At 43.4% G+C, this 13,994-nt stretch overlaps 1 protein-coding gene across 1 annotated transcript in view; it reads left to right on the plus strand.

Annotated features, from left to right (window-relative positions):
- Positions 1-13,994, plus strand: part of SCAPER (S-phase cyclin A associated protein in the ER) — a gene marked incomplete in the record, with an annotated part of 462,313 nt that overhangs the window by 243,662 nt on the left and 204,657 nt on the right. The window contains 1 exon segment of the mRNA XM_078786405.1: positions 3,512-3,648. Coding sequence (XP_078642531.1) covers positions 3,512-3,648 — 137 coding nt within the window.

A 13,994-nucleotide genomic window follows, 5' to 3' on the forward strand; every position in this document is an offset into this window, starting at 1 on the left:
TGCAGCGGAACAAAACAAAAAAACCTGAAAAAATTACTAAATCTTAGCTTATTCAACACAGAAGTGCTAAAATGACCCGGACAATATTATTGCACCTTTTAGAAGTTGTTAGAAATAATTAGATTTGAAACAGGTGGTTCTCCTTCACTTTGGAATTGAACTCGCCTGTGGTGAGTTGCAGGTGCCTGCAATATAAAAATCACTCTTTCAACCAGTTTGAATAGAGAAAAGGAGTCGTTCTGCTATTTTGTGTCACTGTGTGGTGAGTTGCAGGTGCCTGCAACTGAGCATGGAGAAAATAAAGAATACCAGAGAATTGGCTGAGGTCAGACACAAGATTGTAGCCAAGCATTGACAATCTCAAGGCTACAAGTCAATCTCCAGAGACCTTGATGTTCCTGTGTCCACCATACGCAATGTTATCAGGAAGTTGAAGGCCCATGGCACTGTAGCCAACCTCCCTAGACATTGTTGCAAGAGAAAACTTGATCGAAGATTGCAGGAAAGTATTGTTTGAATGGTGGAGAAAGCACCTCAATCAACTGCCAAACAGATTCAAGCTGACCTTCAGACACAAGGTATGACAGTTTCAACTCGCACCATCCGTCGCCAACTCAATGAAAGGGGTTTCTATGGTAGGAGACCCAGGAGCAACCCACTGCTGAGTGAGAGAGAGACAAAAGAAAGCCTGACTGGAGTTTGCCAAAACACACCTGAACAAGCCAAAATCCTTCTGGGAGAATATCCTGTGGACAGGTGAGACCAAATTAGAGTTTTCTTTAGTGAAGCACATCATCTCTATGTTTACAGAAAACAAAATGAAGCCTTCAAAGAAAATAACACCTTCCCTGCAGTCAAACATGGAGGAGGTTCAGTGATGTTTTGGGGTTGCTGTGCTGCTTCTGGCACTGGGTCCCTTAAATGTGTGCATGGCATCATGAAATCAGGAGATTACCAAGGCTTTTTGGGGTGCAATGTTCAACCCAGTGTCAGAAAGCTGGGTCTCCATCGAAGGTCATGGGTCTTGCAGCAGGACAATGACCCCAAACACACTTCAAAAAGCACCCAGGAATGGTTCAAGACAAAACGCTGGACTGTTCTGAAGTGGCCAGCAATGAGTCCAGATCTAAATCCCATTGATCACCTGAGGGGAGATCTGAAAACAGCAGTTGGGAGTAGGCACCCTTAAAATCTGGGAGAACTGGAGCAGTTTGCACAAGAAGAGTGGGACAAACTGCAGGTAGAGAGGTGTGGGAAGCTCATTCATGGCTATAGGAAGCACTTGACTGCAGTTAATTTGTCCAAAGTCTGTGCTACCAAATATTAAGTCTTGGGTGTCAATAATTTTGTCGATGCCATTTCTTTTTATTTTCTGATTTAAAAGGATATATTAAGTTCTGAATCAAGAACAAAGGTTCTGTAATATTAACAGTGAAATAAAGAATTGTGGAGACCAAATACATTGATCCATTTCAACTTATTTTTAGAGAAAATTGTGAGCTATTTGAAAAAAATGCAAGGATGCCAATATTTTTGGCCACGACTGTGTGTGTGTGTGTGTGTGTGTGTGTGTGTGTGTGTGTGTGTGTGTGTGTGTGTGTGTGTGTGTGTGTGTGTGTGTGTGTGTGTGTGTGTGTGTGTGTGTCCCCACCTCCGCTTCCGGTCCCTCGAGCGAGGAGGCTTGCTTCGATCTCTCCACGACATCAAAGTTTGAGTATTTTCCCATTCGTGTCTTTGTCAAATTTACACTGGTTATTTTATTGTGTTTGTATTATTGTGTGTTTCTATTTAGTTATGGTTTTGTAATTATTGCAAATTTGTGTGTAATTAGTCGTTTTTTGTTCGCACCTCATGCGCGGTCTGGTCTCTCCAGGCTCCCTCCCCCCGTCAGTATTTTGTGAATATAAGTTCTTTCTTTCATAGTATTTGCTTGTTTCTTTGATTTTCTTTTCTCCCCCCTACCTCTCACGAACATCTTACCCTTTGTCCAACGTTTTAAAAACAAAACAAACGAACAAAAAAAAATTCTTTATTAATTATTTTTCTCTTCCCGGGCACGTGCTTGTTCGCTCTCCTCCTCGTCTCGACTTGTGCCGCGCCACCAATATCTCGTTTTCTTCCACCTCTGCTCCTTCTTTCTCAAATCCACGTCCCCACTTAGAGGCTTTTCCCAGATTATTTTGCATGGAACTCCATTCAATGTACAATGTGCGCTGAGTGGGTTCATCAAAGATGTAGTGGTCTGAGAGGGTCATTAACCAGTGTGGCAGCTACATTCAAATGTAAGGTGTGCACAGAGGGAGCTGCAGATGGAGGAAATGTTGAGTTGGATCTTGGAGACGGCGTGAAGCTGGAAGGTGTGAAAACATTTTGCTACCTCGGAGACATGCTGAATGGAGAAGGTGGATCAGACTCGGCAACGGTTGCTAGAGTGAGATGTGCATGGAAGAAGTTTCGGGAACTGAGTGGCGTGTTGATGAGGAGGGGAGTGTCGTTGAAGCTGAAGGGAAAGGTGTATGCTGCACGTGTGAGAAGTGTTATGATTTATGGGAGCGAGACATGGGTAATGAACGTAGCGCAGCAACGAAGGTTGGAAAGGGTGGAAATGTGAATGGTTCGATGGATGTGCGGAGTATCGTTGAGAGAGAGGAAGACAAATGATGAATTGCGAAAGATGATGGGAATAGAGCCTGTGATTGATGCTGTGAAGAAGAACAGGTTGAGATGGTTTGGTCATGTTTTGAGGAAGGATGAAAGTGACTGGTTGAGAAGAGTGATGGAAATGAATGTAGAAGGAAGTAGAGGACGGGGAAGACCGAGAAAGACTTGGCTAAAGATGGTGGAAGAAGAAATGCCGGCAAGGGGGTTAACAAGGAGAGATGCAGAAAATCGGGCAAAATGGAGAAGATTGTCATGGGGACCGCAAGGCTAACCCCCGCTCTTGCAGGGAAAATGGCCTTTAAAATGCATGTTGTTGTTGTTGTTGTTGTTGTTGTTGTTGTTGTTGTTGTTGTATGTGTGTGTGACGAGTTGTCTGCATGTTTTTGCTTTATGTGCGTACAACGGGTTATTTTTATTATTTTCCACCAAACGCAGTATTATACACCGCCCAAATAAAGGGACGTGTTTTCTAATATTGAACTGCAACTTGGTAGGGGACATGTACTGCAAAGCAATTCTCCCTCTTGTTACATTTACACTCTGCTGTTATTGATTATATTGATGTTTGTGATTCATTTGCATTGAAGTTATGTGGGTAAATCGGTTTGTATGGAAACCTTTTTCCTTAAACCCGCCATCATTGTGGTTAATTAAAAGAGGGAAGAATATGTGGGGAAGCTCCTGCACTGTAATTGTTCTCTCCTACTCAGGACATTCTGGAATGAATTCACATGTACAAAATGTTAGAATTCAGTGTATCATGCATGTGTCAGTATGTTATGATAGTCTCCTTATGAGGTTTATCTATTGAGGAAAAGAAAGGAAAATGCATTATGGCATGCCATTTCAGGAACACCTCTCTCTTCGCAAGTACGTGGTTGATGTTCTCGGAGAGCCGGCCGCTCCTCCAAACTTGATCCAGAAGGAGGAAGAAAAGCAGAAAGCCAAGAGGAAGGCCAAGAAATTAAGAGCTCGGATGAATAGCAAGTATGTGGTTGTGCCGGGCCCAATGATGAATGTACACTTTTTTTTCTTCTTTTTTTTTGTATACAAAGTCGAGGTTCATATAAGAGCTAACACATAAAACACATAAAAACATAAACCGAAAACACATGGAACATATAATAAATGGAGCGGGAGACGAGAGGGAGAGAGAGAGGGAGGCACAGCAACAGTAGAGAACAGGGACATCGGGAGATCTGTGGAAGGGAGAGGGCTGGGGTGGGGACGGGATAAGCAAATAATTTTGCCCAATTCTGAAAGCAAACCCAAGTATAAACTACAAGTATCAAGAATGTACACTTTTAGGAAACAAGTTGTTGGCGAACATTACTTGTCTTCTCCATGTGCCATGCTCAAAACCGAGCGTCGTTGGGTCTGCCAAAGCGGTTTCTTGACTAGGTTTGACAATCCTGGGTGGGTTGCCACTCTGACACAGAAAGTCAGGGCAGGAATTTGGAATTTAGCCAGGGTGCCGGCGATAGCTTGCCTACCCGTCACAAAGTGCACCATGGGATCTGTAATATCCACCAACTAATGGTGGCAGAAGGGTCGACCAGTTTCACATCCATCCGAGGGATGACACACTGGGATGACCATTTATGGCTGGGCTGCAAGACAGCTCAGAGGTGAGTGTGTGTACCTCGAGGCCATCAGATCAACCTCTTCTTCATCACATTTATTTTTATTTTTCAGTTGTGGTTGCATTTTGCAGAGGTGGCACTTTTTGTACAATATCCATTTTGAGTTGCTACGAGGACTTTGACGTCGACCAGAACTGTATTGATCGCCGAGTACATTGGACTAGCTTTATATTTGTGTCACTTTTATGTGGGATTGATTGCCATGATTACGAATGGTTGCTAACTGAACAGTGTTTACCATATCTGACGTGTGGACGTCGTGTCAAGGTTGTCTTTTGATGCAAATGCAATCTCCTTTCTCATGCTGGAAAAAAACTCGTCACTGAATTACAGTCACGTGAAAAAGTAAGTACCCCATGTAAAGTTTTGACTTTTTCAACATATTTCAACATACAGCTATTTGATCTTCATTTCAACAATATTGATAGATAAAGGTGATTTAATATAACAAATATCATGAAACATTTACATTTTGTAGTCTATTGTATGATTTAAATAAACTATAAATGCAAATTTCGCATGTGGAAAAAGTAAGTACACCCCTACATTTATCACTACTTCAAATACCTAAAATTAGAATCAGGTGCACCAGCTCAGGTGCAAATGATTAGAACATCGTTAGAGAGGATCTTGGAGGAACCTGTCTTATTTAAACCTCAGACATTTAGTTTGGTTTGCTCTTTGTTGTTGAAGTGTGTGGCGTCACCATGCCTAGATCAAAAGAGCTCTCTGAGGCCTTCAGAAAGAAGGTTATAGATGCCTACGAGTCTGGGAAGGGATTTAAAAAGATCTCCAAACAATTTGAAATCAATCATTCGACTGGCCGGAAGATCATCTACAAGTGGAGAAGATTCCAAACAACTGCCAACTTGTTCAGGCCAGGCCGCCCCAGCAAGTTCAGCCCGAGAGCAGACCGCAAGATGCTGAAAGAAGTCTCTGAGAACCCCAGAATGTCATCACGGGACCTACAGGTAGTTCTTGCCACTGTTGATGTCAAAGTGCACGAGTCTACCATTAGAAAGAGGCTGCACAAATTTGATCGACATGGGAGGTGTGCCAGGAGGAAACGTTTGCTGTCCCGAAAGAACATCAGGGCAAGACTAAAGTTTGCCAATGAACACCTTGGCAAAGACCAGCACTTCTGGAACAATGTGCTCTGGACAGATGAGTCAAAGGTAGAGCTATTTGGCCACAGTACCAGAAGACATGTTTGGCGAAAACCAAAGACAGCATTTGACCACAAGAACCTGATACCAACTGTAAAGCATGGTGGTGGAAATATTATGGTTTGGGGCAGCTTTGCTGCATCAGGGACTGGGCTGCTCACCATCATAGAATCCACTATGAATTCTTCATTGTACTAGAGGGTGCTTGAGGATAATGTGAGGCCATCTGTTGGAAAGTTGAAGCTCAACCAAAGGTGGACCTTGCAACATGACAATGACCCTAAACATACCAGTAAATCCACCAGGGAATGGCTGAAAAGAAAGAAATGGAGGGTTCTGGAATGGCCAAGTCAAAGCCCGGATCTAAATCCCATCGAGATGTTGTGGGGGGATTTAAAACGAGCTGTGCATGCAAGAAACCCCTCAAACATCGCACAGCTGATAGAATTCTGCATGGAGGAGGTTGCAACAATTTCTCCCAGTCGATGTCAGAGACTGGTAGACAGTTATAAGAAACGCCGACTTGAGGTTGTTTCTGCCAAAGGGGGCAATACCACCTATTAGAGCCAAGGGTGTACTTACTTTTTCCACATGCGAAATTTGCATTTATGTTTATTTAAATTATACAATGGACTACAAAATGTAAATGTTTCATGATATTTGTTATATTAAATCACCTTTATCTATCAATATTGTTGAAATGAAGATCAAATAGCTGAATGTTGAAATATGTTGGAAAAAGTCAAAACTTTACATGGGGTGTACTTACTTTTTCACGTGACTGTAGTTGAAGTTTTTCATGAATTTTTATTTTTATTTTTTTTTATTTCAGCGTTATCTATATTTTCAACTCCTTCTTGGTTGGGTGCCATCTATTTACTACATATGTAAATTTGGTGGAATTTATTTAACCTCCTCCCTCACCCCACACCAACACATCCTTCCCACTCCTCTATTTTTTAATTCTTCTCCCAAGCTTCTTTCCCATCTTTTCTCACTCATCCCATACCCGTGGCTAGCCTATTATCCTTCCTTCCCTTCCATTCATAAGCCTTGATTCTCTCAATCGACCCATCCTCAATACATAGATGGACCTGTTTTAGCTGGGTTCACACCTGAGCGATCAGTTGCTCACTATGCAACTTAAATGACTTGTGTGGACGTTACTGCAAGTAATTGCTTCGAATAGAGGCCCTATTTTGTTGTTATTTATTTGAAGTATCTTGGTGTCGTAGAAGAGCTGCTCTCCCCCCCCCCCCCCCCTTCACACACACACACACTCACACACACACACACACACACACACACAACATACACACACACACACACACACACACACACACACGGACATATAGACATACAGACAAATTAATGTGACACTACACAGAACTGTTAAACAAGAAAAACAGCCATGAGCTTCTATGAAGTTCCATCACTTCCTGGTGCTATGGAAGCTAACCTAACACTATGGATGCTAACCTATGGTTGTGTGTCCTTGCTCTATCCTTTTCAATCTTCAATCTTGAACATTGAGCAAGGAAGACTGAACGATCAGGCAGTTCTCTGGGTTAAAGATCAAGAGGAACACAGCGATTTATGGTTGAGGGATGTAGTGGAAAGATATTTAAAAAACAAGACATTGATTGAAGAAGATACAGAAGACAGAGGAGAATGGAGAAGGCAGATCTGAGTCACCAACTCTAACTTTTGAGTTTAAGGCGTAAGGAAGAAGAAGAAGAAGCAGAAGCAGATAGGACACCCAACATTTCCATGTACATATTGTTGCGGATCTCCCGAAGCCCGTCGACGTTACAAAGGGGGGGGTTGGGTTAAACCCCTTTTTCCCCTCGGGTCTTCGTGTCCACGAGGCCGAGTCGCCACCCCCGCAGCGAACGTGGAAAAGGGTATCAGGTCGACGCCGCATGTACCTTTGATACCCACGCTGCCACGGGAACGGGGACCGTACCTCACACAAGCCACGCTAATCGAGTACGCCCGAGCGGTGTGCGTATCACGTGAATCATGCCGTTACTTTTATTGAACCCTATTCGAGCGGTTCTATTCGTACGATGCTAGGCCAATTGATGGAAAGGACGGGAACGGTCAAATAAGAGGAAGAACACGATTTATTTACAATGTACAAGGATCAGGAGACACAGAGCAGGCACTTAAGCAATCTTAACTTAAGCCCAGACAAAGGGCCCACTCACTCACACGGGGAAAAGGAGGAAGAAAGTTTGCACGCCAAACGCGCCTTGCCGTCGGTCGCTCCCGGACAGCTCGCCCGGCGTGGCCCTCTGGCAGTCACGGCACGTATGCAGGGAAACGCAGGCAGGAGATCGCGCGTCTGTGGCCCGGAACGGGTCGTCTCCACAAGCGCGATTAATACAGCCGCAGAGCGCAGGGCACAGCGCACGGGGAGAGTTCGTGTACAACGCGGCTATTTCAAGCAATTCAAGTCAAACACTCCGACTTGTTCTCTGGCTCTCGCTGGCTCTCTCTTGTCCTCGTGCGTTCTCTCTCGTCTGACTCACGCAGGGGGCTCGGGGCAGGGTTTTATGGCCCCGCCCCAGAGTCCTACTCGAATGTTCCAAGCCCCACCTCTCGTCGCCGTGGTGATCCACTCCCCTCGAGCTCTGATTGGCGGCTCGTTGCTTACCGGCCACTCCCCCTCCAGCTCCTCCCTTCGGCCTTGCCAGACTTGTTCAGGCCGAGCACATGGCATCCCAGCCCAATTGAGGCCTACTCACTGGCCCGCTCAATGCAAAACTAACACAGGAAAGGAGACTACCTTACATTGACTAAGAAATAACTGAACTACCGCGAGGCTACATGTTTGGTGCGTCTACCTATGAGGGGGGGTTATCCTTTATTCAACAGCCATGAGCTTCTATAAAGTTCCGTCACTTCCTGGGGCACTCTGGGTACCAGCGGCGCCATACCGCACTCAGCGGAACACCATGGATGCTAACCTATGGTTGTGTGTCCGTGCTCTATCCTTTTCAATTTTCAATCTTGAACATTGAGTAAGGAAGACTGAATGATCAGGCAGTTCTCTGGGTCAAAGATCAAGAGGAACACAGCGATTTATGGTTGAGGGATGTAGTGGAAAGATATTTAAAAAACAAGACATTGATTGAAGAAGATACAGAAGACAGGAGAATCGAGAAGGCAGATCTGAGTCGCCAACTCTAACTTTTGAGTTTAAGGCGTAAGGAAGAAGAAGAAGAAGAAGAAGAAGAAGAAGCACAAGCAGATAGGACACCCAACATTTCCATGTATGTATACATATACTGTATATATCTATATTATAATAGCCGTAGATGATTCTGTCTGTCTGTCTGTCTATCTGTTGGGTGTCTGTCCGGGGTGTGGCTTACTCGGTTTGCAGAGTAGCTCCACCCATAGCTCCACCCATTCTGGGAGTGGCTATAAACAAATATCCACCATTTTATTAACTCGCATAGCTTTGAGTCCTGTTTTGTAGGCCCGTGGTGTCTTGCTCTCCCCCAGTTTTATTTCAAATCAAATTCGATAAATCATTTCATTTTTCACAGTCGCTAACATAGTTTTAGACTCGGTTGAAAAAAAACGGGAAGAAAATCCGATGAAAGTTGCCGTTTATAGAACGAAATGAATTCTCAAAGGCCTGTAACTTCAAGGCCATTGGGTCTCTCTCACGCCTTTATCTCCAATCTAACTCACCATATGATTTCATTTTTATCGATGGTTTTACTTTTAGACTCGGTGTCAGCAATAATTGAGAACAATCCACACACGCGGGAAAATGCAGAGATATATTTTTTTAAATCGCGTCATGGTGTATCATACACCGCCCAACATGACACCGCCGGCAATGTGTCGATATATATTAAAAATTCGCTTTTGCTTTTCCGTTATGATATATTACTATTTCGTTTGATGATAGTCGTCACAAAAACGTCAACAATGATGCCGACATATATTTCTTCGTTTTTATTTCATTCAACATATTAGCCGGAAGTAAAATATGTTTCAGGAAATTACCGAGAGATATTTCTTCGTTTTTTTTATTAGTTATGTGCGCATACACTTTAAATAGGTTTATTTGAAATCTTTAATTTTCCACAAACATTCCACACACGCGGGAAAATGCAGAAATATATTTTTTAAAATCGCGTCATGGTGTATCATACACCGCCCAACATGACACCGACGGCAATGTGTCGATATCTATTTTAAATTCGATATATCATTTCATTTTTCACAGTCGCTAACATAGTTTTAGACTCGGTTGAAAAAAAACGAGAAGAAAATCCGATGAAAGTTGCCGTTTATAGAACGAAATGAATTCTCAAATGCCTGTAACTTCAAGGCCATTGAGTCTCTCTCACGCCTTTATCTCCAATCTAACTCACCATATGATTTCATTTTTATCGATGGTTTTAGAGTCGGTGTCAGCAATAATTGAGAACATTCCACAGACGCGGGAAAATGCAGATATATTTTTTAAAATCGCGTCATGGTGTATCATACACCGCCTAACATGACACCGACGGCAACGTGTCGATACATATTAAAAATTCGATATATCATTTCATTTTTCACAGTCGCTAACATAGTTTTCGACTCGGTTGAAAAAAAACGGGAAGGAAATCCAATGAAAGTTGCCGTTTATAGAACGAAATGAATTCTCAAACGCCTGTAACTTCAACTTCAAGGCCATTGAGTCTCTCTCACGCCTTTATCTCCAATCTAACTCACCATATGATTTCATTTTTATCGATGGTTTTGGACTCGGTGTCAGCAATAATTGAGAACATTCCACACACGCGGGAAAATGCAGAGATATATTTTTAAAAATCGCGTCATGGTGTATCATACACCGCCCAACATGACACCGACGGCAACGTGTCGATATATATTAAAAATTCGCTTTTGCTTTTCCGTTAAGATATATTACTTTTTCGTTTGATGACAGTCGTCACAAAAACGTCAACAATGATGCCGACATATATTTCTTCGTTTTTATTTAATTCAACATTATTAGCCGGAAGTAAAATATGTTTCAGGAAATTACCGAGAGATATTTCTTCGTTTTTTAAAATTAGTTATGTGCGAATACACTTTAAATAGGTTTATTTGAAATCTTTAATTTTCCACAATATAATTTACTTGCCATTCATCATTTGATGATTACGAGACAAATTCCTCTTGAGGATCGTGACAATTCATGCGCTGCGTGGAAACTTCTATTTCCAAAATGAATGAGACGATCGATGAAGAACGCAGACTTGAACAGGATGCAGCAAGAAAACGAATGAGACGGGCGAACGAGTCCATCGACGAACGTCAATGCAAACTTGCGGGGTCACCCGTGGGAATCCCACGGGCATGGATGTGTGTGACATTTCGACATATTGAGTTAGATGCTGCACATTCATTTTTACAAAATGGTTACTGGCAAGTCATCAGATCCAGAAATGGTGTAAAAACCACCGTTTAGAGGCCATTTTTCCCCGCAAAGCGGGGGTTGGCCTTTTCGGGGACCGTGGTAGTTGTTGTTTTTTTGTCCCCTTTTTGAAGCAATGTTTTACGGCCGGATGCCCTTCCTGACGCCAACCCTTTTTGCCGCCTTCAACGACAAACAGGGAATTACCAGTGAACTGGTACTCAATTAGCCGACCTCGGAAGGATGACAGGCTGAGTCAACCCCCCTGGCATTAATTCGGCGATTGACCGAGATTCGAACCCAGGATCCTAAGCCGGCACCCTAGCCGCTAGCCCAACACCAGAAATGGTGTCATGAACACAATTTATTTACGCACAAGCACAAAAGCAAGACGGGCCGATTTCCGATTCCGACGGGCCGACGGGCGAGACGGGCCGATTTCCGATTCCGACGGGCCGATTTGGAGCAAGAAAAAGAACGAGACGGGAGAAAAAGGAGAGAAACGAGACGGGGAAAGCCGATTGGAGAGGCGAGTGAGGCGCGATTGGAGAGGAGTGTGAGGCGCGATTGGAGAGGAGTGTGAGGCACGATTGGAGAGGAGTGTGAGGCGTGATTGGAGAGGAGTGTGAGGCACGATTGGAGAGGAGTGATTGGAGGGGAGTGTGAGGCACGATTGGAGAGGAGTGTGAGGCACGATTGGAGAGGAGTGTGAGGCGCGATTGGAGAGGAGTGTGAGGCGCGATTGGAGAGGAGTGTGAGGCGCGATTGGAGAGGCGTGTGAAGGATTGGAGAGGAGAGGAGTGTGAGGGATTGGAGAGGTGAGGGATTGGAAAGGAGAGGGATGTGAGGGTTTGGAGAGGAGAGGAGTGCTAGGTGGAGAGAGGAGAGTGTCAGGTGGAGACAGGAGAGTGTCAGGTGGAGACAGGAGAGTGTCAGGTGGAGAAGAGTGAGGGGTCACATATTATGTGAAATAACTAAATTCACACCATTTCTGGATCTGATGACTTGCCAGTAACCATTTTGTAAAAATGAATGTGCAGCATATAACTCAATATGTCGAAATGTCACACACATCCATGCCCGTGGGATTCCCACGGGTGACCCCGCTAGTATATATATATTTGCCATTACCAATGGCCTTTTATGCCTCCGCCGACAAAGTCGCCAGAGGCATTGTTTTTGGGTTGTACGTCCGTACGTACGTACGTCCGTCAGTACGGGCTAAACTTCGTTTTTCTCCGCAACCATATGTCCGATTGAGGCGAAACTTTCAGGGTATGAATGACGCCCATGCAGAATGATTTTATGCTAATTGTGACATCATAGCTCAAGTGGTATGGCAGCCATCTTGGATTAAAAGCAAATAATTAAAAAATTATTTCTTGGAAACCGCTGAATGGAAAAATTTGAAACTTGGCACATTGTCAAGTGCTCCCAATGGGGAACAAAAGCATGATAATGACGACATCATAGGTGAAGTGGTATACCAGCCAAAAATGTTTTAATCGAATTCCTTATCCTAAAATCAGAAATTGCATGCACATGATCTATGACCCATTTGTATTGAAATATTAAATTTATGACATCATAGGTCACATGGTTTGGCAGCCATATTGGATTGAAGGAAAATATTAAATAATGATATCTCTGAAACCGCTCACCCTATTGATGCGAAATTTTACAAACATCATCTAACAGCACTGTTGCATATAGTTTGAAAATGATGATGTCATAGGTCACGTGGTTTGGCAGCCATCTTGGATAGAAAAACGAACCTTATCCGATCAACACGAAACTTCACAAACATGATCCCCTACCCATACGTATTCAGAGTGATGGCATCTACCTGATGTGGGACTATGCGGAGGCATATTGGCGACATTAGTCGCATTGTTCTAGTTTTTTTATTCATTTAGCATACTCATCCTCTATTTTCACTGAAGAATCGTGAGAAGGGACAATCTCGCAATATTATGAATTAAACAGCGTTATTCAATGTTTTTTTAATTTATTTCAATATTGGTCTCATTGATGAACGAGAAGGGGAATGTTGTTAAGAACGGGAAGAAAAGGGGAGTGGAGGACAGAGAGTTGTGGTGGGGGAGGGGGAGTGAGAGGGGGTGCATGTGCATGGAGTCGGGAGAGGGGGGTTGATGCTTTCGGTTGGTGGTGTTGGAGGACTTGGGATGGGGTGGGGGGTTGAAGACTTGTAGTGGAGAAAGCATTCGAAGACGGGTGGAGAAGGTTTGAAGAGTTGGGATTAGGGGGAGGTGGAGGGAGGTTTTTGAGGACTTGAGGTTGGTAGAGGGGTGTTGAGAACTTGAAGTCACATTTTGCAATCCACGGAGTTTCCACGGGTCCCTGCTGGTACAACAGTTTTTTTTTTTCATTTTCTGCATATATTTTCATACCGGCGATTCCAAGAGACTCTTTCTGCTCACTGTTCAATGAAGTTCTACAAATGAAGACCAGCTGCTCAAAAGGCTCTCTTTCCTCCTTCTTGTAATACAATGACAAATGCAACTGTCTCCGATACTTTAAGAAATAATGGAACAAACATATAAAGTTGTAATTGAGAAAAACCATTTATGTAAATTCTGGGTTTTTTGGGGGGGGAGTTTGCTTTGTTTTCCAAATGGGTTTTGACTTATGTCTGTATTTGGGTGGGAGAGTGGTAAGCATAGGTTCCGTTTATTAAGAGGATTGGCGGGGCATGGAGCCTCCCACCTTCTGCTTCATTAGGACCTTGTGACAAAAGTCGACGCTCTCAGTGTTGAGTGCCTCTCTTTAGATAATTAAGACACTCTGCCTCTCTCATTATGGCTCGTTCTGTCTTTTCAGAATGAACGGCTTTTCACAAGCTGGTCCTGGGTGGGCTTTTTGAAGTTTTTTTCTTCTTCTCGTTTTGTAAAAAGAATGAATAAAAGCAGCAATTTTCGAGGCAGAAATTTAGAGTGCTAATTACAGGTGGAGAAAATGGAATAATTTGTTTTGGTGCATTCTTTTTTCTTTTTTTTTGCCTTCTTTTTATACTTTTGCTCATGCAGTTTCTCCTCTGTGAACCTTTAAGCAGATGTCATTTCCATGTATTGG

The sequence above is a fragment of the Myxine glutinosa genome, chromosome 11 (genome assembly GCF_964187855.1).
Source record: "Myxine glutinosa chromosome 11, kmMyxGlut1.1, whole genome shotgun sequence".
NCBI lineage: Eukaryota > Metazoa > Chordata > Myxini > Myxiniformes > Myxinidae > Myxine > Myxine glutinosa.